This window comes from Eretmochelys imbricata, chromosome 14 (genome assembly GCF_965152235.1).
Source record: "Eretmochelys imbricata isolate rEreImb1 chromosome 14, rEreImb1.hap1, whole genome shotgun sequence".
NCBI lineage: Eukaryota > Metazoa > Chordata > Testudines > Cheloniidae > Eretmochelys > Eretmochelys imbricata.
Window position 1 is genome coordinate 22,054,596 of NC_135585.1, and position 25,727 is coordinate 22,080,322.

General features: G+C 44.9%; 2 protein-coding genes across 3 annotated transcripts in view; both read right to left on the minus strand.

Annotated features, from left to right (window-relative positions):
• Positions 1-6,626: 6,626 nt before the first annotated feature.
• TVP23C (trans-golgi network vesicle protein 23 homolog C) lies at positions 6,627-18,823 on the minus strand. 2 transcript variants are annotated; one of them, XM_077833692.1, is made up of 7 exons: positions 18,735-18,823; positions 15,603-15,685; positions 14,094-14,238; positions 11,613-11,702; positions 9,673-9,804; positions 9,418-9,546; positions 6,627-8,590 (listed from the first exon to the last, which is right to left on the minus strand). In XM_077833692.1, exons 1-7 carry the CDS (start codon positions 18,744-18,746, stop codon positions 8,558-8,560), a joined length of 624 nt encoding a protein of 207 aa, XP_077689818.1. In that variant the 5' UTR covers positions 18,747-18,823; the 3' UTR covers positions 6,627-8,557. The 2 variants fall into 2 exon arrangements, with proteins under 2 accessions (XP_077689818.1, XP_077689819.1); XM_077833693.1 differs by lacking the exon at positions 18,735-18,823 and adding an exon at positions 18,578-18,653.
• Positions 18,824-22,956: 4,133 nt separating this feature from the next.
• The window catches only part of FBXW10B (F-box and WD repeat domain containing 10B), a 35,846-nt gene continuing 33,075 nt past the window's right edge, over positions 22,957-25,727 (minus strand). Inside the window, exon 14 of the mRNA XM_077833943.1 lies at positions 22,957-23,831. Within this exon, the coding sequence (XP_077690069.1) occupies positions 22,957-23,831 (875 nt within the window). The remainder of the gene's footprint in view (positions 23,832-25,727) is intronic.

Sequence of the window (25,727 nt, forward strand, 5' to 3'; positions counted from 1 at the left end):
CAAAAAAAATTTCCTATAATTCAAGTCCAGCAGGATCTAGAGGGCCAGATCCACAACTGGTGTACAGGATCATAGGACTATTGACCTCAGTAGAATGCCACCAATTTACACCAGGTCAGGATCTCACACTCTGGGTTTAATTTATGCTGTATGGGCCAGCTTCAACAGGAATTTATACCCTATGTGGCTGCACTGGGAGACCGGATTTCAGTAATTTGCTGACTCTGGCAGTTCACCTTTATTGTTACTATTATTTGAGTTTCAGTAGCACCTAGATGTCCCAACCAAGATCAGGGCCAAATTGTGCTGTACATGCATAAAGCTAGAGAAAGATTGTAAACTCTTGGGGCAGGGACTAACTTGACAAGACAGACAGTGCAAGTGTTGTTTTACAGAATGGGAATTGAGGCATAAAGAGATTAAGGGGGGAGATTTTAAGGCTAGCATGGGAATGGAGTGCTTAACTGCCTTCGTTAGTCTCCCCTTAAAGTGATTTAGCCACGGTCACACAGGAGAATCTGTGACCTAATCAGGAGTTGAACTCTGGTGGCCTATGTCCCTGTCTCATGCCTTAAACAGAAGATCCTCTTTCCTCCACTCACAACTTGAAAACTAACATTTAAATCCATATTAAATCCTTTGCAAGGTTTTCCCCCACCCCATCTCCATTTTGGGGGGCATCAATCCATGAATCCATTATCCAATTCACTTCAAATTTGGTATAAAAATTAATTTTCAGCTCTATAGCTAGCTTACCAGTTTTGAAGTTACCATGTCCTGCACTCCCCTCCCCCAGAGGCATGGGCCCCAAACACAGACATATAATAGAAACACAACTGACATCTTAGCTATGGAGCATTCACCCATCTGCCATCACTCAGCAACTGAAGTGCAACCCAAAGTTGGTGGATTTAAAGGGACTCAAAATTCAGGAAATGAGAGTCCAGGTTCTCCCATTAACTAAACCCAACTGTATATTTCATAATCCACATTTACCTACATCAACATTAAACACACTGCTAATTAGCACACATTCAAAAAGACGACACAGAAAGGAAATACAAATTATGTCTGGCATGGCAAAGTTACCATCGCTACAAAAATCTGGAGTTTCTCTCCTTAAATTCACCAGATTTGTTACTGACATACCAAACTGTGTCTCCAATATCCTGGGACGAACATAGCTACAACAACAGTGCAAACAACATAAGAGGACAATAGTCATTTTGAACATTAAAGCATACAGCTGCTTCTAACCGTTAAAGCTGAATGGAATGTGATCGGGTAAAGAAAAAGCACTTCACCAGCCCGAAGGATTTTCTCCTGCTGAATTTCAAAGGCCTGCTGCAAACAAGGAAGGTGTTGAAGCATCTCAAAAAAAGCCTGCAAAAATCTTTTATAATGGAAAGTGTCTTGCAGTCTAAATTATAGGAGGTGCTACCCACTCCTCCCATAACACGTACAAAGAAATTACTCACAAAGTGGAGATTGAGGGGGGGGAAGAGAAAGAAGCCTGCAGCAGTGGGTTTTCAGCAACCTCATGGTCTTTAGAGTCACTGCCACCAAAAAATATCCCACCTACAACCTCTCCTCTTCAGGCTCTCACTCAGTATAGGAAGGCAGCTATTTATATAGTAGAGACTCCACCCCTAATCCCAGCCTGCATTGTAGGTAGGTACACAAAGATGGTTAATATGGTGGACCACATTTCCCAGGATGCCTTGTAATGGGCAGCCCTACAAAGATGGCTATCCTAGGTCCATCTTTTTAATCCTTACATCAGTTAAGGAACTTAAGCTCTAGCTTCAGGTCCTCAAATCAGGGACAATAGGAGGGGCTTCTTTCCTGGTCTCATATTGTATTCCCCAGGCTATTTCCTCTTCATCGGGCATCCATTTGCAACAGAAAAACACGGAATTTGTGGTGTTTTGTTTTTTTAAACATAGAATCTTTAATTTTTACATTTTATGAAAAAATAAAAACATATACAGTGGTACCCCCATTATCCTATCTAACTGGGACTGGGACGAGATCGGATCATCAAACATTTGGATAATCAGGAGAATGGGCAGCGCTCAGGCTGTCAGCCCTGGGTGGCGGGATGCCGGCTGTCAGCTTAAAAATTGTAAATATATCAATAAAACGTTGTGTTCAACTAAGACCTATATAGTGGCTAGGGAAACTAAAGTTCCACGTTTCATTTTAATTGCGGAAAAACAGGGATTTTTGTTCTTTTTTAATCAGAGAATTTTGTTTATTTTATCATGGAAAACTAGGATCCCTGCTCATCATAAGATTTTGTATTTTAATTTCTCTGTTTCTTCAAGAAAAAGAAAGAAAAATCTAGAGCAACGGGGCTGGAATATAATTTACAAGGTCCACAATTTGTCTCCCTGTTCACAGCAGCTATAAAAATCAGCAGTATACAGGCTCCCTCTTGTGGAGGTGATAAACTGTGCAGAAGCATGAAGATTTCAGCAGTTACTGCAGTGAGATCTACCTACGGACAAAGTTTTCTTTGTTCTAAACTTTCTTCAGAGAGATTACCTACAATATTTGGTGGCACTGTTAGTATCACAGCTCCCAGCATTAGCAATGTTTACACAGCTGTGCATGAATGAAGCTCAGTTTTTAAATGCTTATAACTAAGCGTAGGTGCTGGAACTAGGGGTGCTGCCACACCCCCTGGCTGGAAGCGGTTTCCATTGTATACAATCTGGTTAAATGGTTCTCAGCAACCCCACTATACAAACTGTTCCAGTACCCCTGTAACTAAGGTGGTTTGCAGTGTTGTTGTAGCCATGTCGGCCCCAGGATATTAGAGAGACATGGTGGGGGAGGTAATATCTTTTACGTGATTTCAAACAATTCCAGTAGAACCCAGCCCATCAGGGACCCAGGAGAGGGTTGTTGGTTTTTTTTGGTTTTTTTGGGGGGGAGGTTCAGGGGGAGGGCATGTTTTGTTTTTACTTGTTGCTCTTTTATTCCCTTGCAGTGCCCTAGACTTCTCCTTTTAGTGCCCTGAATGGGGTGATCATGCCCCCTTTAATGCTTTGTAGATGTTACTGATGATATACACAGGAAGCACGCTGATCTTTCTGGGAATGGCTGTGTAGTGAGTGTCACTAGAGTTGGGGGTCTCTCTGGGGCTGGCAGTGCAGTGAGTAGGAGGAATATATGGAGTCTCTCTGGAGCTGGGGGTGCAATGACAGCTGAATCTCCGGGGCCTGTGTTGGAGCCGCTGCTAACACGAGCTAAAAACACACCTATTCTCCTTGGGAAGACAAGGCTGTCGAGACCCCATTGCTGCCTAGAGCCATGATCCTGCAAACACTCAGACATGTATTTAACTTTCAGTATTGCGTTTGCAGGGTTCGGGTCCAGAGATACATAAATCTAGATACCCGAGTCTCACACAAGAAAGTCTCGATCACAGGCAGGGATCCTGGAGCATTTCAGTTTTAGCAATCAGCTGTTCAAAAAACAAAACAAAAAAACCCACCACAACCTCCCCTTAATCTTGTAATATTGCCTGCTACACCACTATGTTTGACCATGTTTGCAGGCACACACTGCCAGTTAGTGCCAATGGACCCTTAGAGGGATAGGAAGCCAAAAATTGGCTTTCCTGGGTTAGAAAATAGGTATTTGGAAAGGGAAAAGGGAGTGCAGGAACAGCATCAGAGCAGGACCTGCTAATGGAATAAGGGTGGGAAGGGGTCACTATAACTTGCAAGTCACCTATTTTTAGTGTAAGGTGGTTGCTTGGGTCCTTGGCAACCTTGTGTTTGGGTTGCTAAAATTCCCAAACACTGTTATTTTTAAAACCTTAACCCTTGTTCTATGTAAGTTTCCTGCCTCCCTTACCCCCACTGCACTCCCCTGGTCTGTCATATAGATAGCGTACTCCTCAGACCTGGGTTTGGGGCCCAGGTCTCCTCTTCCCAAGTGCTCAAAACTCATGAGTCAGACCCCAAAATAGCATCAGATTCTAAAAGCAATAGGTTTGGGATCTTTTTATTTGCCTGCTGCTGGTGGAACTTTTAGAGGATCACATTTGCAAACTTTTCTCTGCAGCTACAAGGGCTTAAAAAAAGGCATTTTTTTTTTCCAAAACGGAAGCTGAGATTCTCACATATCACATGACTCCAGGAGCTGGGGCTTCTAGAAATCAGCATGAGACTTGAGCTAACAACATTCTTTCCCTTACACACGTATGAGACAGGAACAACTCTAAGTCGCTGATGTAGAACTGGCAACAGCAGAGGCAGCCTCTTTTACTTAATCATCTGAGAAGTGATATGCATAGTAAGGATCAAATTCAGCTCTGGTGAACGCCCTCAACTCTGAGGCCTGGTTTTCCATCTCGTTACTCCACTGATTAAGCTGCACCAGTATAAGACCAGAGTGATACAGCAGGGAATCAGGTTCTAGCAGCACTAGCAGGTGCAAGGAGCATTCAACACCCCCCACAACCTAGCACCTTTGAACAGGCATCTCCATGGGAATTGAGGCTATAGAGGTCATGGCTCTCCCACCCCCAAACCGTGGGTGGGGCACAGAGCTCCAGTGTCACCTGTCTGTCCAGTCCAGCCAATAGATTTGTTTAACAGCTCCTGCCACCCCCCCTACCCTCCATAGCAGTGACACTCAGCCCCAGGCTCAGGAGCGTCCGCTGAGTCCTGCGTCTCGTGATATTAGAACACTGTGATTTCACCGTTAACCAATCAGAAGGCTTTTACTATGTTATTAATCAATTGTAGAGTACTTGTTCAGTCATTTTGCTGTGATAACATGTTTATTTATAAAAATGTAAATAAAACAAGGAATTCACACTCCTGGGGCTCTTGAACCACAGGATCAAAGTGCAGAGCTAGTACTACCCCGCCCCCCCATCAGACAGCTGTGGATGCCTGTGGTCATCCTGGCATGCCCCCTGGTGGCCAAGGTATGGAATCGCTATGCTTCACCAGGACTACACCCCCGGCATCCCTTAATAATTACTACCTAGGCACTTTTGTAGGAGTCAAGCAGCTCTTTTGCTGGGGAGTTATTTAGTTTTCTCAGTCCAAACCTATTACACCAGGTTCTTCAGCCTTTGCCCCTTCTTGGAATAAACAGGCTTTTTCCTCCCACCTCTCAGGGCTCATGGTTAGCTTATGTGCATGCCTCTGCCCTCCCCAGGCCTACTTCTATGCAGAGGTTTTATGCTGCTTCTTGCAGCTGGTCACAGTTCTGCTCTTCCTGGGCCTACCTTCTTCCTGAAGGGATTGCTACTTCTCACCGCGAGGCACAGTTCATTCCTGTTCACCCTAGGCCTGCCCTCTTCCTGAAGTACTAGCAGGCAGTTTTTTCTCTTCTCATCTCCTCTCCTCCAAACTGACTTAGTCCTGCTGTCTCCTCCGTAATTATACTCCCAAGCAGGTAGCACCCCACTGCCTCATCAGGCCCCCAACTGGGTGCACCTGTTTAGTCCTCAGGGTGGCTGAACTTGCTTCATTTAAGGCTGTGATACCATCCTCTTCAGGGCCAGCGTAGAGATCTCTTCTGCAGCCCACAAGGTGTGGCGCTCTGCACAGCGGTTACCTCACCCAGCCCTACCTACGGACCAGGTCATTTAATTGTATAGCCTGTGTTATTATGCAGTACATACTGGGCCTCAGGGAGTGATTTTTGTATTCGTTTTCATTACTCCACAGACTGTAGAACCATTCTGATCGACGGCAGGGTACTGGCTCATACTGGTGAAAAAGCTGCGGTGGTACATTCAGTTGCATGTCCTGTCTATGTTCCTGTTTGACTGTATTAATTATGAGCAATAAAACAATTGATTTTAGATCACTTTTTTGTTTAAAAAAAAAAAAAAGAAACTCCAAAACAAAAACACGCCACCATAAGTCTGGGGCCTAAGCTAGCCAGCATTGTCTCTTTAGTGCAATAATGTGCCTTGTGAAAGTACAATCCAGCCAACCTACAGTGTCTTAATGCATCTCTCTCTCTCTCTGGACACACAGTAGCCCCAACCCCACTCAAGAGAAGGGCTATATTTTGTATTTTTTTTTACCACTAGACAATACTTATTCCTTCCACTTGGCGTGGCTCATGGTAGAATGGCTGCAGCTGAGGGGAAGGGACTTACAAGCATCTCCATGGACAAACTGGTTTCTCTCTTCAACTCCACCGCCCCCCGAACCCTATTACCCACTCTAGAGAGGGATTTTTCTCTTATTGTTACCCTCTGCTTTGCAAAGATCAGTTTTGTCACTGTTATCCTTTCCTGTGTCCATCCCTCAGTTTCTTTGCACTCAAGTATATTTTAGAGTGGCGTGGTGGACGGAGCATAGAGCTAGAAACATCCAAATGCTAACCTCCCCTGTGCCATGATTTGCTCAGTTACCATGGGGCACATCAGTTTCCTCATCTGTACCATGGGGACAGCAATACCTGCCTCGGAGGGGTGTGGTGTGCACTAATATAAGCAAAGCAATTTGAGTTCCTCAGATGCAAGGAGTTATAGCTGCCCTTGTTAATAACATGTGTGACTCAACAAGCAATCCTTGTTAAGCTGTGTTATCATTCCATTGCCTGTCAATCCAGTTTCATCAGTTTCTAGTAAGGGCACCCGATCTGGTAGACAAAGCATTATTTAATTTCAAGACTTTATAAATATGTATTTACAAAAAGATATTCGTCCAAAGAGTTTAACAAATGTACAGTGCCGGAGTTTGAAGAGATTTTACTATTTCAGTATATTGCTTTAGTATAGGAAGAAAAACACTGTTAATGCAATCCCACAATTTAGATCCAAAAAAACCTATACTTTTAAATTAAAAAATACCCATCCAGGGTTGTATTTTCCCCTCTGATGTAAAAGACCAATCCCCCTTCAACTGAGTTACAGGACAAGGGAGAATTGATCCCCTCTCGACACCGCTTTTCAAGCAAACTACATCACCTTCCTCCATCTAACTGAACAACATAACCCAAAAGTCCATGAGCACACAGCAGATGCAGATTTCTTACCAATCCCAATTAATTTGTTGGTGGGCACAACTTGAGGAGCAATTACAGCATGGATTAGTGTAACATTAACCTTTCTGCCAACTTGGCATTCAATCATTAGGTTTCTTAGACCACTCCGGAATATGAGTTATTCAGATTGCATGAATCCGCCCTGCCAGCAAAACAGTGAGTGAGAGGAGAGTGGCCAGTTAAAAGTTTGGAATCATACACTGAATTTTTAGCAAGGGCTGTTTTCAACTACTAATAATGTTCAACTGCACTGTACTAGCAAGTGAGCCTGAGCATTTTTTTTTTTTTCCTCTCTCTCTCTCTCCATATATATATATATATATATATATACACATATACATACACACACACACACACACACACACACACACACACACACTGTACCGGGGCGGAGAATCAGCAGTCAGTTATTTCCAATAACAGCAGTGCCATCCTTTGCAGACAGACTAGCAGTCAATGCAGGTCTGCAATACACCATTTCCAGCAGTGGCAAACTTACTGATCACTTATCAGGTATCACCATCCCCATCTATCCCAGGGAGCCTCAAATCCCCCTTGGGCACAGTGTAGATGTATTGCGGTCTGTTAAGGCAGCATGAAGCATTTTGTTTTATTAGTAATGGCCAGGCAACAACCACACACAGCTTCCCTTCGCTACTAGTATTTAGCACGGCTTCCCCGACACCCACTGCCTGCTCTCATGCTCTCTGTTCAGACACACACCACAGGATAAGGGGGGGATTCTGCCCCACACTAAGGATTTAGTTCCACACCATCCTAGCTCCTGCCTTCTTTGGGAAGCAAAACTTCTATACATCGAGCAAGGTGGAATCAAAGCTGCAGCACAACCTCTCAGTCAGGTGTTAATCAGGCTGTCCAGAATATCAAAGTATCATTCATAAGTGAAGTAACTGAGCTGCTTAGATGTCACTTTAAGATCCCACCCAAGCCAATGACAGAAGTCCCACTGAATTCAATGGGAACAGGTTCAAGACCAACATCTGCTAACAGGTCATCTTCTAGCTGCAGTCAATGTACAGACTAAGAGTGGGATTTAGACAGCATTACTTCCAACTGCCGAAGTAATTCTGCTACTAGTAATTCTGCAGGGTGAATTGCTATTTGATGCAATTGCTGGAGGGATGGGGGAGTCCTTGGATGATATAAAGCCTGCCTCGTTTACATTTTTCACACTGACAAATTATGAGGAAGGATGCCCAGAAGTATTCTCTCTTACTTTACCCCAGACTGTTTAGTTCCCATTTAGGCTCCAGATCTATGATTTTCTTTAATTAAAAGATTAGGTGAATTAACTCAAGTGCCTTAACCAAACAAACTATTAGAAGAGCTCTGAAATGCACACTGTTGCAGAAAAACTGAGTAATTTGCTAGGAGAACTGACCTGAAGTCTTACAAGATTTAATTTAAAAAAAATCCACACAGTTTATGCAGCTCCTAAACTCATGGTCAGAAAACATTTACTATTGTTCACCAGTATAAATCCAATCCAATTTTGGATCAGTCTTCAGGATGCAGCTTGGTCATCTTTAACCACAGTCTGTGGAAGAAAGAAAAGGGGCATTACTTCAGAACTAAGCTAGTCACAGCCGGATTCCTAGGGGAAATGCTTTAGAAAGATGGCCTGTGCCTTCTTGGCTAGAAAACCCTTGACAAATCAAAGAGTGACTAAATTTGAGCCAAAAAACTGAGTGAGTCTATATCTTCACTGCAAAATGAGGTGTGTTTTTATACTGAGTCAGCTATTTCAATGTAAAATCCCAGTGAAGATAAGGCACAGGTAGTTTTTACCTTGATGCACCTACTCAACCCCAGGTGCGGGGGCAGAGTGTCGACAATGGTGAGCTACAGATGGAACTTAGACCCAAGTATACCACAGAGCATCACGCTAAGTCATCAGGACGACAGGCTGCCAAAAGGGTAAAGTACTAATACCCATGCTGGGGAACTCCTAATAAGGAGTTCTTCCACCCCCCACCCCATACTCTCTTTAGGCCCAGGCAGGGGAGTTTGTGGACAGAAACACAGATATTGCCTGTGAGAAACAGCCTTCCTCCACTCCTGTAGCAAGAGATTTGCAATGAAACCACCACTTTTTACGCTGTTCACAAGCCCAGCAAATTGTAAAACCAACATAAAATTATTGAATGGTACCAGCTTTTCTACATGCAGCAATAAAGACAATAAAACTCAGTGCAGTTAGCTTGGTCTTGCTATGTCCCTGCCAGCTGAAAGCTACTGGGCTAAAGAAGACTGCTCCAAAGTAACTTGGTTAATGAGCCAAGTCTCAGTGTCCCATGTGCCCTATTTAAACACATGCTGAGAAGGGACATTTAGGCTTCACTCAGTAACCTTTGGGATCCTCACCTGCCGCAAGAACTGTCTTCCAAGATAGGAGGTAGCCATGCTGGTTAAATTTGTTGTTCTGCCCACTTTACACTTGATATAACCATACAGGTTGGCCCCCTGCAGAACCACTCCCATTGTAACCACTGCCTGTGACAGAGGAGAAAAGATGCAAGGATCAGGGATATATTGTCCAGTTCTCTAAAGTCACAGGTGACAAATCTGTCTAGGTATTTAATGCACCTAGTCGCTATAGGATTGAGGTGCTAAACTCACCAGCCATTTCACTTTGAATGAGAACAGGGCACTGAAAGCAAATATCACCCAGATGACAGGACAGGTAATTAGTCCTAACCAGAAGATTCGGGACTCTGCTTCAGATGAAACTTTTTTCCCTTGAGCCAATGCCTGGAAATGGAAGGAAGTAGAAATTGATCAGTCTGTTTACTTGTACAGCCCACAGTATCATTAAAAAACAACTCAGAACCAACATCCCACATGGGTTTGCATCCATACTGCAGCGCACAATTGACTGCTTCGGTGCACTCCTAAGGCGCATGGGGAGCTTTCTAGCCCTCTTGGTGCTGTGGAAACATGGCATTTTTTTAAAAGGATTTTCCTGTCAGTTTTCTGACTGAAATGAAGGTGTGGAATATGCCCTTCGCTATTTTTAGGGACTGGATAAGGCACATTTTTGAACTATTAACATAACACCACAAGTTCCCGATGACATCAGCCACCAGAAGAGCATACCAGTGGCCCATCATCACATGCCCTAGTGTACAGTGTCGCTATCACAAACCAAGGGGGTGGGAGGGAAATAGCGATACATCTCATTACTATTAGAAAGCTGGTGTTGCCATACCCAGCAAAACTTCCCCTTTAAACAATCATCAGCTAACTGGACTGCTGCATCTTTATTAACACTTAGCACTTGCTTATTAAAAAGTCTCTTGTATTGTATTGCACTATATAATTATACAGCATGAGACAGGCCAAGACATACTGCAGAGCCCTTGGTATATTTCAAGCACTGTATAGGCAACAACAGATGCAAAATTAAATCCTTATGCCCTCGGTAAGTAGGGCTATGTAGAGTAGTACAGACAAATGGGACAGTGCTAACTCATACAGACTTACTATGTTTAGTTTTCGTACTAGTTCCTAGTATTACTGAGCCTGAGGTCATGTCCACCGGACGTGGAAAGAATCGAACTTGTGAGGACAAGCTCTCAAGCAAGCATCCATTCCCTATTAATATATTTTCCCCCAAGACAATATTAACCCAATACAGCATTAGGCGTTTCGGACAACTGAACTGAACTGCAAGTATTCCATTTCTTTTCCTCTGCTCTAGTTTCTCTAAACTAGCTTGATCTGGAGAAAGGGCGGTCCAACGGTTAAGGTGTTAGTCTAGGATTTGAAAGACCTGGGTTCAAATTCCTTCTCAACCACAATTCCTGTGTGCCCTTGGGAAAGTCACAGTCTCTCTGGGCCTCAGTTCCCCATCTGTACAATGGGGATAACAGCCTTCCCTGCCCCACCAGGGAGCAATAAGTACATTGAAGATGGTGAGGTGCTCAGACACTCTGGTGATAGGGGCCATATAAACATCTAAGATTAACAGATGGATCGTTTAAGAACATAAGAATGGCCACACTGGGTCAGACGAAAAAAGGTCCATCTAGCCCAGTATCCTGTCTTCGGACAGTGACCAATACCAGGTGCCCCAGAGGGAATGAACAGAACAGGTAATCATCAAGTGATCCATCCCTTGTCGCCTATTCCTAGCTTCTGGAAAATAGAGGCTAGGAACTGATGAAATGTTATGAGAGTTAAAACATTTAATGTCAGAAATCTTACACTGACTTCACACAGTGAAATGGTCTCTGCTTTTGGGATCCCACAAATGAAAGGTGAGGGCATGACTGGACTCCAGCTCTCCGTGATGGCCTGTTTCACATTTACACCAAAGGAGATACAGAGCCTCTAGGTCATTGGCTCCATATCAGATCAGGACAGGATAGTGACAGAACCGTTCAGAAAGTGGCTGAGGGTTAACAACATTTGATGGCCATGCACTAGCCTGTATGAAACAAGCTGGTGCTTTCAGCCGGTGACTAGTGCCAAACGTCCACCTCACAATAGTGTCACTCCTCAGCACATGGAGATTTTATCAAACTGCAGCAGTTAAAACACAAACATTAAACATTTACCTTCCTGGCTTCAAACACCCAGTGACTCTTGCCATCATCATCTACCTGGTTCCACCAGCGAAGGCCGACCATCAGCCGGCCCGTAACATTCTGGAGAGGGTTAAATGCAGGAGGAAACGGGGTTCAGAGAGATTTTAGCCCTATACCACCAACCAAAGAAATCTTCCTGTACCTTGCCCATGAAATACCAGAATGAACATTCAAAACCAGTTCTTTCCGTGTCTTATAAACTCCTAATGTCTTCAGTTGCCATGGCAATCTCACCAACCAATACCACCGCTTATTATATCAGTTGCTACTAGACCATATTCCTTAAGCTGTATTATAGGTGATGCTAGTAGCTACCGGCATGGCTTATATTTAAGGTTGCCTAACCATTCCCATTATATGGCCCGGTTTTCAGTTGTCTATAACTTTGCCAAACTTTAACCATTTGGGCTCAGTGACAGCTCGTCAGCCTAGGCAAATGCAGCACAGTTAAACCAAAGAATTCACAAAAGTGACATCTTTTGCATATATAGATTTGTAAGCTTAGGTAAGCATGTACATGTTAAATAAGTAACATAAGCCCACAAGAAGCACTTGTGATTTGATTTAAATCTGCCACGTTACTTTCTCGCTCTCTCTCGTGAAATACAATACAAGAAAACGTAGTGCCGCCGGTGAGGCTCAAATCGTGGCATAGGTAACAGTGTCTCAGGAAGCTGCTTTGAGGGCATTGCTGTAGTAACAGCAGCTTAGTGAGGCTGTGGCAGGATTGCCACACTCAAGGCTGGTTCTGAAAACAAGGTTGAGGGGTCTCTCTCCCAGCACTGACACAAACGGGACTGGAGGGGGCTCCCAGCATGGCCGAGGGACCCAAGACAGAGTGCAAAGTGTGGGGGAGGTGGCAGTTGTCCTGGCCCCATAGAGCAGAGGCCCCCCCAGCCAGAATTGCAAGGAGGATGAGCTGCAAGCTGCGGGGGAAGCCACCCTACTGCTGAACATCTGCTTGGGGACGACTCCCACACCCCTGACTCAAGAGTGAAGGAGCAGGGCTGTGACAGAGCTGCAGAAGACTCCCTGAACAGCCACATGGCCAGTTCACTGGATGTAGGGGGAGGCTGTGGTCCTGCAGAGGCAGGTCAGAGGCCCCTGGCCATCACTGCAAGGAGGAGGACATACAAATTCCAGTGTAAGACTTTGTGATATGAGCCTCACCAGCTGTCTGAAATGTCTGAGCTGAAATTTTGCAAGACAGTAGTCTGCCTCAGGGTGGGAAGAGTGCGGCTGAGTGGGGATCCGTGGGATGAGTGGGGAAGTTTGGGACAAATAGCCTCAGAAGTGAACTGGTACTGGGGATGGGAAAGACTGGGACAAGGAACCTGGAATGAGGATTTAGGATCACAAATAGCACGTGATCTTATAATTTAAGACTGTATCATACAAGGGGATAAACTAAGATTGCACAGGCAACCTTAACTCTAGCATCTCTTAACTTCTGAGAGTGCTTGACTTTGTAATCTTAATGTTCTGTTAATGTAGAGTTTATGTGCAATGTCATGTGCTGTAGGCTTGCACTACGTACTCTAACTGGGCTCCAAAGATAGCTTCTCATATCCTTATTCTCAGAGCTCAGTTGGGGCATGCTGCTGGGGAAGATCCTGTTGTTTCAATATTCACACTTCCAGTAATAAGGTAACTCATCAGTCTGACGGGCTAGGCTACAAAGTCACCATATACATCACTCTGACAAGCAGAAGCAGCTTTAAAGAGAAAGCAGTTTATTAGTACCACCAAGCAGCAGAACTGTGCACTCCTGTTTTAAAGCCCAATAATGAATTTGTATTAGGTGTGCATTAGTAATAATAATTAACATGATATTTCAGGGCAAGCCACAGCAACAGCCTGGTAGATTCTCTTGAGGTGGGAACTCGCAATGCCTTTGCCAAATGCTAGTGCAGTAAAGCAAGGCGTCTTCATTAGAGGGTAATGGAGTGGAAAGCCAAGTTCCTAACAGTATTGGGGTAGTACTTTATTCCTGAATTTGGTGATCTCAATAAGCAGAGTCAAGTATAATGCAAGCAGGCATTGTTTAGGATCTCTCGTGGCCATGCCAATGTATTTTCTAGCATCTTCAGCCCAACAACAATTAATTTCAATAATATTAAGGAAAAAACTGTGGGTTGGGGTTTTTTGGCAAGTCTTGAATCTGAAGGAGACCTCTTCATTTCTGTTTATGAAGCCTATAGTGTATTACATGAATCAAAGGAAAGTCTGAGATTAACCCCCACCCCATCCACCCCTCCAAAATAAGAGACAGAATCTGAGATTAAGAGATTCCCAGAACTTCTAAAGCTCTTAAAGAAATTGTAATGTTTCATAACTTTCAGGATCTAAAAGAGTCGACTTTATTTTTGAACAAAGCCAAACATATTCAGAGTTTGACCCGACCTATTGCTCTCTTGAAAGAATATTTTAAAGTGATAAAAGGGGCCTTACCTTTACTGTCCAAAAGTCACACGACAGGAGCAGGATAATTGACACCATGCAGGCAATAAAGCTGCTGCTGATCAGTTCACAGAGAAGATAGACCATTATTGCACTGACTCGGAAGAACAAGTGGAAAAATGATGCCACTGGGTGCCTGGAAACAATACATCAGAAATACAATTCAGTCATATCTCTGAAACAAGACTGAAGCCACTTGGCAAAGAGAGGGCATGTTCTCTCAAGACAGAAGAGGATTTTTTTCATCTGCACAGCCTAGAAGGGCAAATGCCTTTAAATGAGACCAGTTTGCAGAGCATGCTGACAACAGTGGGAAAGATGAGCTTTCAGGGGTTCGCAACCTTTTTCTTTCTGAGGCCCTTCCCAACATGCTATCAAAACTCCATGGCCCAGCTATGCCACAACTGTTTTGCTGCATACAAAAGCCATGGCCGAAGTTAGGGGGTAGCAAGCAGAGCAATTGCCCGGGGCCCTACACCACAGGGGAGACCACAAAGCCAAGTTGCTCAGACTTTGGCTTCAGCCCTGGTGGTGGGGCTCAGGGCCCCTGGCTGCAGACCTGCGCAGTGGGGCTTTGGCTTTTTACCCTAGACCCTAGCAAGTCTAACACTGGCCATGCTTGGCAGACCCCCTGAAACCTGTCCGCAGCCTCCCAGAGGGCCCCGGACCCCTGGTTGAGAACCACTGCTCTAGGAGATAACTACACAGACTTATCCTGCCTGTAGCCATTGTTCAAAGTGCATGCAGGATTTGAGGTGGGAGAGAAGAAGGGAACAGGTGAAGCCCCTCAGAAGTTCTCAGTATGTAGCAGTTTGGGAACGGTAACATTAAGACAAACACTCTATTGAGATGAATGGAAGCAGATCACATCTCTCTATAGGGAAATGCTGCTCTTTTCTCAGTCTGCTCTGGTGCGTTTCCATTTCAAAGAGGCTTTACTCTACAGGAGCTCCCTGTGTGTGGCTGTACAGCGCATTTGGGGGTAAAGCAGGAGTGAGGCTGCTGGATCAGCCACTATGACATGGCATGCAAGGGGAAGGGAAACAGAACAGAGGCTATTCCAGACATGAGACTGGAGAAATGCTCATGGAGTGGCCTAGAAAGAAGGATTCCTCCTCCCTCTATGTCCTGAAAAACTCCCTATTACACAAGACGCAGTGCACTGGAGCCTGGATTTTGGCCAGTTCACACCTCTTATTGTTTCAGACTGTCTTCCTGAGTCTGCACACAGATAGCACAACATCACAAACATACAGACTGTGGACTTTTTTTAAATAGAAGATTAAATTCTTCAGCAATTCATGAGTAAGCCTCCTACCCTCCCCATTTGCCAGGAAACATTTCTTAAAAACATGACATTCACTTCTAAGTAAAGAGAGAAACTCACTGCTCATGCACCAATAAGTAGACATGAAACATACAACAACAAACATGCCAGTCCTGCTTTTGCCACATTTCTGGGTGGAACACAGGAAGGAACAATTCCTATTGACCACAGACCTTATCTTTGACCTTTTTGATCTCGTGGATACTTCTTCATCCGCGTCAAACAGTGACACATCTTCAGTGTCATCATTACTGTCCTAAAGTGGCAGACAGATACGAAATGTTACAAAAGAAGTAATTGATACAGTATTTTCAGATGCAAAGGGGGGATGGTTTTGATTACGCAGAATTATTGGGATTAGGCCTTAAGGTCAAAGGACTCTGGAAAGAACTTATAAATTAAACAAATGCAACAGAAATCTCACACACACACACACACCCCCAAATTGTTTTAAACACTGTCTCCTTCATCTTGCATGTGAAAACCACCTTAAACACATGCTTTGAGTCCAAAGGGCTCTTTTGCAAACAGTAGGGTAATTTCAGGTCTTAATATAAGTCCTTTATGCACACAGCCTCACTCCTTTTGAGCATTTCTGGACTTTTACAAAACAGTTGTTTATTTTCAGAGGCCATAAACCTGGGCTTGTCCATGTTATATTAGGGTTCCCCAGAGGACATGAGTGGTGGAAGTACAGACTGTATATTTCTCAGAAGTTGGAAGTTACTTGTCTAAAGCCTGATTTACACATACTTTTTGCATTTATATAACTAGTTCAGTTAAGAGTGTGATTCTTTTTTTTTTAAACCAAAATAGTTATAAAGGTACAAACCCTAGCGTGGACAGTTATGCCAGTATAAAGGTGCCTTTGCGGATATAGCTTATTCTCCTTTCCGTGTGAGAATAAGCTACACTGATGTAAACAACTTTATACCAATATAACTGCATCCACAAAGTGGGTTGCATCGCTTAAACTACATTGATATAGTTAAAGCAGTACAAATTTTATGCGTAGATGAGCCCTCAGATATCTCCAGTGATGTAAATTTTCCTTTCAGTAGGCACACTTATCTGCCATTAACACTAAATCAGGCATTTGTGTGACAGGGTAGTATTTTAAAAAAACATCTGGCACATTTTTATCAACTAAAGCTGTGTCTACAGTGCCACTTTCAGCGCTAAAACTTTTGTCGTTCGGGGTGGGAGTCACACACATGCAGACTGCTGCAGCATTGCTCTGCATACAAAGAAAATCACATCATGCATTCTTCAAAATCTTTCCGGCTTCCCACTCAATTCAGGAATATGCTCAAATTTTCCCTTGTTTTTAAGACTCCTACCACTCCACACAGTGGACTTACCCCAGCCAAATACACAGGCCATGGGCCAAATTCAGTGTTGATGTAATGCAGTGTTACAAATTAGTCTAGTATTCCATCAGTGTGCAAAACGTGTGTAGCTCACCTGCACGGCAGAAGGTGAGGAGGGCGGGGGGGGGGGCTATAGCAGGAAAAGCAACTATCAAGGGATGCAAAACAAAGCAAGCCCTTACCTCACCTTCTTTTACACCTGCCTATCAGCTGCTTTTCCTGCTACACTACCCCTCTAAGCACATAAGTTAAATTATTTTGCACAAACACAAGATGCCAAATCATTCCACACAGTACACATTACACCCATGTGATAATCAACTTATTCCACTCTTTAGCCAACTTTTAAATTTGACTCCTTGTGTCTCTTAATACCTTTCCCTGCTTGTGTAATGCTTATCTTCTGAAACCATCCCACAATTTTGAGTCTTAGGCTGTGTCTACACACTGCCACTTTCAGTATTAAAACTTTAGTCATTCAGGGGTATGAAAAAAACCACACCCCTGAGCGACAAAAGTTTTAGCGCTGAAAAACGTCAGTATAGACAGCACTTTAAAGCTATCACTCCTCATTTGGGGTGGGTTTTTTTAATCGCCAGGAGAACTCTCCCCCGGCGACAAAGCGTGACTACGCTGCCCACGTCATAGCGCAGCCGTGCTATAACATGGGCAACGTAGACATACCCTCAGTAGAAATGCCTTCCATAGGGCTACTCCTATCTGAAGGGTCTTCTATTTTCTCCTCACTTCATCTAATAGTCATCATATCGGATATCCTCTTTTCTCCTGTGCTTACATCACTTCATTTTCTCTCCCTCTGCTATAAATTGTTTTATGGTAAATCCATAACTATTATTTAATTGTGAAATAGAGAGAGATACAGTGTTTATAAAATTAAGAGTATTCAAAATAAGAGTCTGACCCCGAGAGATACGGAGAACCAGTAACTACCAATAAAGTCAACAGAAGCTACAGTTGTTCATCACGTTTCTGGAGCAGGTTCTAAAGTTGTACTTTATGGAAAGATCTCAGGCATTTGCACAACTCAACTTTTTTCAAAGTTCCATGCCCAGAACCCCCTTCCACCCCGATCCCAGCTCGCCGCCCGCCCCGAACCCCCTTCCGCCCCGACCCCCGCCCTCCGGCTCCCCGCCCGCCCCAAAGCCCCTTCCACCCCGAACCCTGCCCTCCGGCCTCAGCTCGCCGTCCGCCCCAAACCCCCGTCCGCCCCAACCCCTGCCCTCCGGCCCCAGCTCCCCGCCCGCCCCGAACCCCACCCTCCAGCCTCAGCTCCCCGCCCGCCCCGAACCCCCTTCCGCCCCGACCCCCGCCCTCCAGCCCCAGCTCCCCGCCCGCGCCGAACCCCCTTCCGCCCCGACCCCTGCCCTCCGGCCTCAGCTCCCCGCCCGCCCCAAACCCCCTTCCGCCCCAACCCCTGCCCTCCAGCTCGCCGCCCGCCCCAAACCCCCTTCCACCCCGACCCCTGCCCTCTGGCCCCAGCTCCCCGCCCGCCCCGAACCCCACCCTCCAGCCTCAGCTCGCCGTCCGCCCCGAACCCCCTTCCGCCCCAACCCCTGCCCTCCGGCCCCAGCTCCCCGCCCGCCCCAAACCCCCTTCCGCCCCGACCCCTGCTCTCCGGCCCCAGCTCGCCGCCCGCCCCGAACCCCACCCTCCAGCCTCAGCTCGCCGTCCGCCCCAAACCCCACCCTCCGGCCCCAGCTCCCCGCCCGCCCCGAACCCCCTTCCACCCCGACGGCTGCACCGCCAGCTCTGCTCACCTTCCCGTGGTGGCCTCTGAGCCATGAACCCTCCCTCTTCAATCACCGACCCCCGACCCTTGGCCTCTGACGCTGTGCCCCTCCCCGCGCCAGGCCGCTGCCAGCAGAAATAGCGGGGCAATCCCACGAACCCCGGGCTTCTCGGGACCCTCCTCACCTGCCGTAGCATCGTTAGAGCCGCCTCACTTCCGCCTCCCACCACGTCACCGCCCGAGGCCAATCCCTCACGTGAGCTCCGCCTGTCGCGTGTCGTCATCACGCCGCACCAGGTGGTGGGCGCATGAAGAAGGCGTCAGTGACAGCCCCCGTCCGACGGGGACGGGCGCGGCTGGTTGACCTGGCGGCGCGGGGGCCCTGCAAGGCCGTCCTCTCCCCAGCACCAGCCTCCCTGCCCCTCCCCGCTCTCTGCGGTGTGGCCGGGCCGGCTTGGGGGAGCGGGTCGCTGCCTGTGCGCTGGGAGGTGCAGCCCCCACCCCCGTGCGAGCGGAGCGGAGCCGGGCGGGTTTCCCCACGGCGCGTCGCCCCGGGTAACTGCATGGCTGGGCGGGCACTAGCCCAAAGCCGGGCTGGCGAGGTGACAGGGAGCCGCAGCGCTGTCCGCCCAGCGCCGCACACCTGGGGCACGTCTCCATTGCAAACCCTGCAGCGCCCAGTGTAGACGCTTGGTGCAGCAACGGGAGGGTTTTTTCTAGCGCTGCAGTAAATCCTCTCCGAACGGCAGCGGCTAGGTCAAGAGAAGAATTCTTCCATTGGCCTGTCTGCATTACAGGGGGGTTAATTTGACCTAACTACCTTGCACACAGGGTGTGAAATTTTTCACGGCCCCGAGCAATGGAGCCAGGGTGACCTAAGTTTTAGGTGCAGACTAGTCCTGAGGTAGGGATTTGTAGCAATGTAGTGACACTACTGTGTATTCCCTTCACATATGTTGCCTTTTCTTTACTGTTAAGAAGGATGCACATTTTAACTCAAGGTAACTAATGCATGAAAGCTATCTTGACTTTAAAACACAGTCATGATGAGACAAGGCACTTTAGATTGATCATGGGTACGCTAAGTGAGGACATTCCCAGGTGGACCTGTGTAGTTGACTAAAATGCCTTGACTTCACTGTATTTTTTTTCTTTGGGATTGCTCATGCGCATTAGTAAACCTGAGGTAAAAATCACACCTTTTTCAGCAGCAAAGACAAAGCCTTAGAAAGGGCTCTGCAGCTACTGCTAAATCAGCCCTGCTTCTAGTTGCAGCATATGTGGCACACCAAGATCCAAACTGGAAAATGCAAACAAAATGAAACTTGGAGCTTAAATAATTTTTTAAAAATTAGTTCAATTTAATAATCTCAGGTCACATGACTGAGACATGGGATTTAACATGATTTTGAGGTGAATGATGTCCATTTAAGTTCTAATTAAAAGCAAAAGTGATTTAATTTTGTAAACTACGATGGAGCAGAAAATTGCAGTTGAGAGAGGGAGCTGAGCACAGCTGAACACACTGAAATTGTAGGTCCTGATGCTATATAAGAATCCTGAGTTGGCTGGTTAATCCACTTACCTGTGGTTGTCTGTACCCTGCAGATACCAGATATAAAGCCACAGTCTAAGACTAGCATTTTATAAGTAATTTTGACACATTCCTACAGTTAACCCACTGGGTCCAATCCTTTCAATGGGAAGAGGGGCCCATGTGCTTTAAGGGCTTGTATTCACTAGGAAATTGAATCATGTCTAAACATGATTTTTAATTTTGAGTTAGGTGACAACAACTGACCAGCAAGGATAAATCATGTTCCACATTGTCAGCTATTGATGGGTAAACCCTAATACATCTGTACTGACTGCATTGCGTTAACTAACTCAACTGTTAAAAATCAAGTTTAAATGCACTTAAATTTCTAGGGAAGATAAGGATGAAATTCACCACTGTGCAGAGACCCAGCACTAGGCCTATGCGCTATTTTCATCCAACTTAAGCCCTCGAAATAAGATTTAAGCAAGACAGGGCCTTCGCTGACCCTTTATTCAGGATGAACTTGACACTAATAAAATTGTCTCATAGGAAAATCCATGTACATTTTTCAGTACGGAAGGAATCTCTGCTAGAGTAGAGCTGTGCAAGGCTGCTTGATGCTGTCTGCCTGTATTTACAGTTCTCTCTCCGAGAACAAGCAGTTTCAATTATAATCCAACAAGGAAGATACAAGTACAAAAAAATGTTATGGTTGGGTACATTTATTTTGAATAATAAACTTGCACATTTCATGTGGCTCAGACACCTGCTGAGTTGCCCCCAGGATTGCAAGGGTCAGGCACCTCTTGCTCAAAACATAGGTCAGATGATCAGCCTCTTGGAGCTTGTCAGAGGCCTCATGAGGAAAACTTGCAAGCGTAGCACTGTGTGGTGATCACAAGGGGAGATGCTCATGATCACATTTAAATCAGTATATAGTAATACTAGGCCCAGCTGAATAATAATCTTATGGGCTGCTGTGATGACTATTTAACTGGTTTCAGAGTAGCAGCTGTGCTAGTCTGTATCTTCAAAAAGAACAGGAGTACTTGTGGTGCCCTAGAGACTAACAAATTTATTTGAGCATAAGCTTTCATGGGTTACAGCCCACGTCATCGGATGCATGCAATGGAAAATACAGGAGGATGATTTTATATACACAGAGAACATGAAACAATGGGTGTTACCATGCACACTTATAACAAGAGTGAGCAGTTAAGGTGAGCTTTACCAGCAGGAGAGAAAAAAACCCAAAAAACCTTTTGTAGTGATAATCAAGATGGGCCATTTCCATCAGTTGACAAGAATGTGTGAGGAACAGTAGGGGGGAAAAATAAACCTGGGCAAATAGTTTTACTTTGTGTAATGACACATCCACTCCCAGTCTTTATTCCAGCCTAAGTTAACGGTGTCCAGTTTGCAAATTAATTCCAATTCAGCAGTCTCTTGTTGGAGTCTGTTTTTGAAGTTTTTTTGTTGTACTATTGCAACTTTTAGGTCTGTAATCGAGTGACCAGAGAGATTGAAGTGTTCTCCGACTGGTTTTTGAACGTTATAATTATTGACGTCTGATTTGTGTCCATTTATTCTTTTACATAGAGACTGTCTGGTTTGGCCAGTGTACATGGCAGAGGGGCATTGCTGGCACATATCACATTGGTAGATGAGCAGGTAAACGAACCTCTGATAGTGTGGCTGATGTGATTAGGCCCTATGATGGTGTCCCCTAAATAGATATGTTTCAGAGTAACAGCCATGTTAGTCTTTATTCGCAAAAAGAAAAGGAGTACTTGTGGCACCTTAGAGACTAATCAATTTATTTGAGCATAAGCTTTCGTGAGCTACAGCTCACTTCATTGGATGCATCATGCATGTAGCTCACGAAAGCTTATGCTCAAATAAACTGGTTAGTCTCTAAGGTGCCACAAGTACTCCTTTTCTTTTTCCTGAATAGATATGTGGACACAGTTGGCAACGGGCTTTGTTGCAAGGATAGGTTCCTGGGTTAGTGTTTTTGTTGTGTGGTGTGTGGTTGCTGGTGAGTATTTCCTTCAGGTTGGGGGGCTGTCTGTAAGCAAGTCCTTGCCTAATCACGTAAAAGAATAAATGGACACAAATCAGATGTCAAGAATTATAACATTCAAAAACCAGTCGGAGAACACTTCAATCTCTCTGGTCACTCAATTACAGACCTAAAAGTCGCAATTCTTCAACAAAAAAACCTTCAAAACCAGACTCCAACGAGAGACTGCTGAATTGGAATTAATTTGCAAACTGGACACCATTAACTTAGGCTTGAATAAAGACTGGGAGTGGATGTGTCATTACACAAAGTAAAACTATTTCCCCATGTTTATTTCTGCCCCCTACCGTTCCTCTCATGTTCTTGTCAACTGCTGGAAATGGCCCATCTTGATTATCACTACAAAAGGGTTTTATTCCCTCTCCTGCTGGTAATAGCTCACCTTACCTGATCACTCTCATTACAGTGTGTATGGTAACACCCATTGTTTCATGTTCTCTGTGTATATAAATCTCCCCACTGTATTTTCCACTGCATGCATCCGATGAAGTGAGCTATAGCTCACGAAAGCTTATGCTCAGATAAATTGGTTAGTCTCTAAGGTGCCACAAGTACTCCTTTTTGACTATTTAACTAAGTAAATAATATTTTCTTGAAGAATCATGCAGTGTTCCTTATATAATCCCTCCCCCCAACAGAACATTGATGGCCATGAGATGGTATCCTCAAATGGGGACCAAAGCTGAATCAAACAATTTGAGCAACCCAAGAAGCCCAAAATCCCATCTATTTCTTGGCATTTATTTCTTTAACAGAGCTGGTAGTGTGCCTTAAGGAGTTTTGCTCAGACATACACATTAAGCCCAAGTTCAGGGGCAGCTATTTTTCCCTCCTTGGTGAAATCGTCTATGGGGAGGCCTTTAATTTTCTTTAACCAGGCCTTCCTGCACTCTTTTTGCTGGTCTGCTATGTATTTTGTTCGGTGAGCTTGATACTCAACAGCTGTAGCTTCTTCATACATTTTCATCTGCTTCACTGTCAGAAGCCTGAACCCGGTATTCATCCGGTAAGGATTTGTGGTTTGTAAGAAGAAGGGACTTTCTCTCCGGATCCCTGCTTCAATTTTAGTTTGTGCGATCATCATGCGTGTTGATTGGATGGATTCAGATGAGCTTGTGAAGTGGCCAATCAACTGAGCCCCACCCTCAGATAGGGAAGTGGCTCTGCCATGGCCAGTATGAACCTTCTTCTCTTCTGGCAAGCTGCAGCATGACTTGGAGCGTACAATCACGGGAGCAGGAATGAAAGAGTGGACTGCGGACCCATGCAAAGAGTTCTTCAAGTTGAGCTGCAATCTTTTGGTTTCAAAGGGTGTGGAAATTCTTTTCATAATCAGAGAGCCACTGGCAGATTTAATGTGTCTGAGTTGGGTTGACTGATCCTTTTTCTCTTGCTTAGGGATTTTGTATGTCTTCTCTTTAGGGCGTTCCTGGAGGAGCAGCGAAGGTCCCCAGACATCCCTGATTTTTGTATGGTGCATCATATTGGAGCTGACTTGGTCCTGCTTGTAGGCGTGCTGCAGTGTGCTGACAGTCAGGAGGATCTGGTCAGGAGAAATGGGACAATGCGGGCCTCGTTTCTTTATACGCTGTAAAGAGGCCTTAGCGTTTTCAGCAAGTGAAGATGCATGGACTGGAGAGTCGTAGCCAGATTCACTATCTATTTCCAAAAATAAACATGAAGAAAAGAAAAAATTATCTAACTATATATATCTGTATATATGGAAGTGATTTTACAGTGAGGCTGCTGGTGGTGGTGGTAGCCTGTTTGATCCTTCTTCGAGAGATGGAGTCCCCAAAGGGGGCTGATGATGGGCACTAAAGGGAAAGTCCTGGTGACTGAGTTTCCATGTTTACCCACAGAACAAGCACAGCATGAGGAGCAGCAGAACAAGCTTCCCCAACGCTGTCCGGTCTGATGTGTGTCCATCCTGAGGGTAGCAGAGGACCCTCTTTATGGGTTCAGTCACCATCATTCTTTGACCTGACTGCCAACAGTGGTGACAATTCTATGTTAGTTATCTATAGCGTGCCAGTTGCAATAGTCTGTAGATGCTAAATTTATGACACTGGGTGGACAATTGTTTGTGGGTACTCTGACACCTGTCCTGGTTTCCTTGAAGTCATGGTTTCTAATGGGAGTAGAATTGGGTCTCATGACAGGGATACCAAGAAGTGAACTCAAAATGCTAAGTCAGTTTCCAACATAAGCCGCTGAACAACAATCAGATGGTAACAACTTTTGGCCATTACATATCTGCACTGGGTTAGAATTGGAAAGCTCAAGGTGAACAAGGCATGGAGCTTCTGATGTCTGAACATTTTGGAGAGTGGTCTCTGTTGTGTGATGGGCACTTGAAGTGGGCCAATCACCATCTTTCATCATCATTCCAAGATTATCTGATTATGCCCAAAGTTAAGAAATGCTAGGGATTTTTAAAATGAGAAATATAGCAATATAGAGCACACAGCATTAGGGACTCTGTTCTTGCCAGGTATAGGTAAATGTTGAGCATTAACATGTAAGTAATCTGCAGGTAGAGATGGGCCTGATGCAAACCCCAGATCCAAACACGTCTGAATAGTAGGGATCAGATCCTCAGCTAGCATAAAGTGGTGTCACTCCGTTGACTTCAGTGGAGCTGTGCCAATTTACACCAGCTGAAGATCTTGTCCTGGGGAAGTTTGAAATCCAAATCCAGACATGGATTCAAATCTTCCTGTTAATTTTTAATAAATAGAAGTGGGATTTATTTTCGTGACTTTTCTGTAGTTTTTACATTGCTGGCTCTAGATCTTTTGCTTCTTGTTCAGGTTTTCCTATTTACGAACCCTTTCTCTGTGCCCATTTCACATGCTTTAACCTATTGCTAGTATTGTCTTTTCGCCCTCTCCTTACCCCACTTCATCCTAACCTACCTTTCTCTGTATTTCCATCGTCTAGGTAGCTTACCAACATGTCCACTGCTTCTCTTTTCTGTCCTCAGACTCTTTGGGATTCAGTTATAATCCCCAACCAGTTCTGAATTTAAAACTCATCTGCCAGTACATAACATGCCATTGGCTTCTCTAATTTACTGTGTTAGCCAACGAAGCACTCATTGGAGTGGGAATAGTCACTGTAAGGTTTCTCTTTATCACAGCTCATTCCTCCAGTAAGAAAACCATTAAGAGCCATATTCTGCTCTTAGCTACAGCTGCCATTGAGAACAGAATTTGATCCAATACATTGCATAGGAAATATGGAGCCTATGGGAACATCATGAAGGGCTGTATCCAGCCTAGATCTATTCTAAAAAATAAAGCCCCAACCAACACTCGGGTCTGCCCAGACAAAATTAAAATACACTAATACAAACAATACAACAGAGAAGAAAAATGATTTCCATCAGATCACCAAGGAGCACACCTGTGATCTCTGGATTATTTTGTCAAATTTCAACGACAACCACCTTGCTGGCTGCCTCAGCCATGTTGGAACAAAATGTATTTACAAAGTGATTTCTTGAGCAAACTAATATTGGCATTTAAATAGTAGCTAACCATTTCTTCTGAG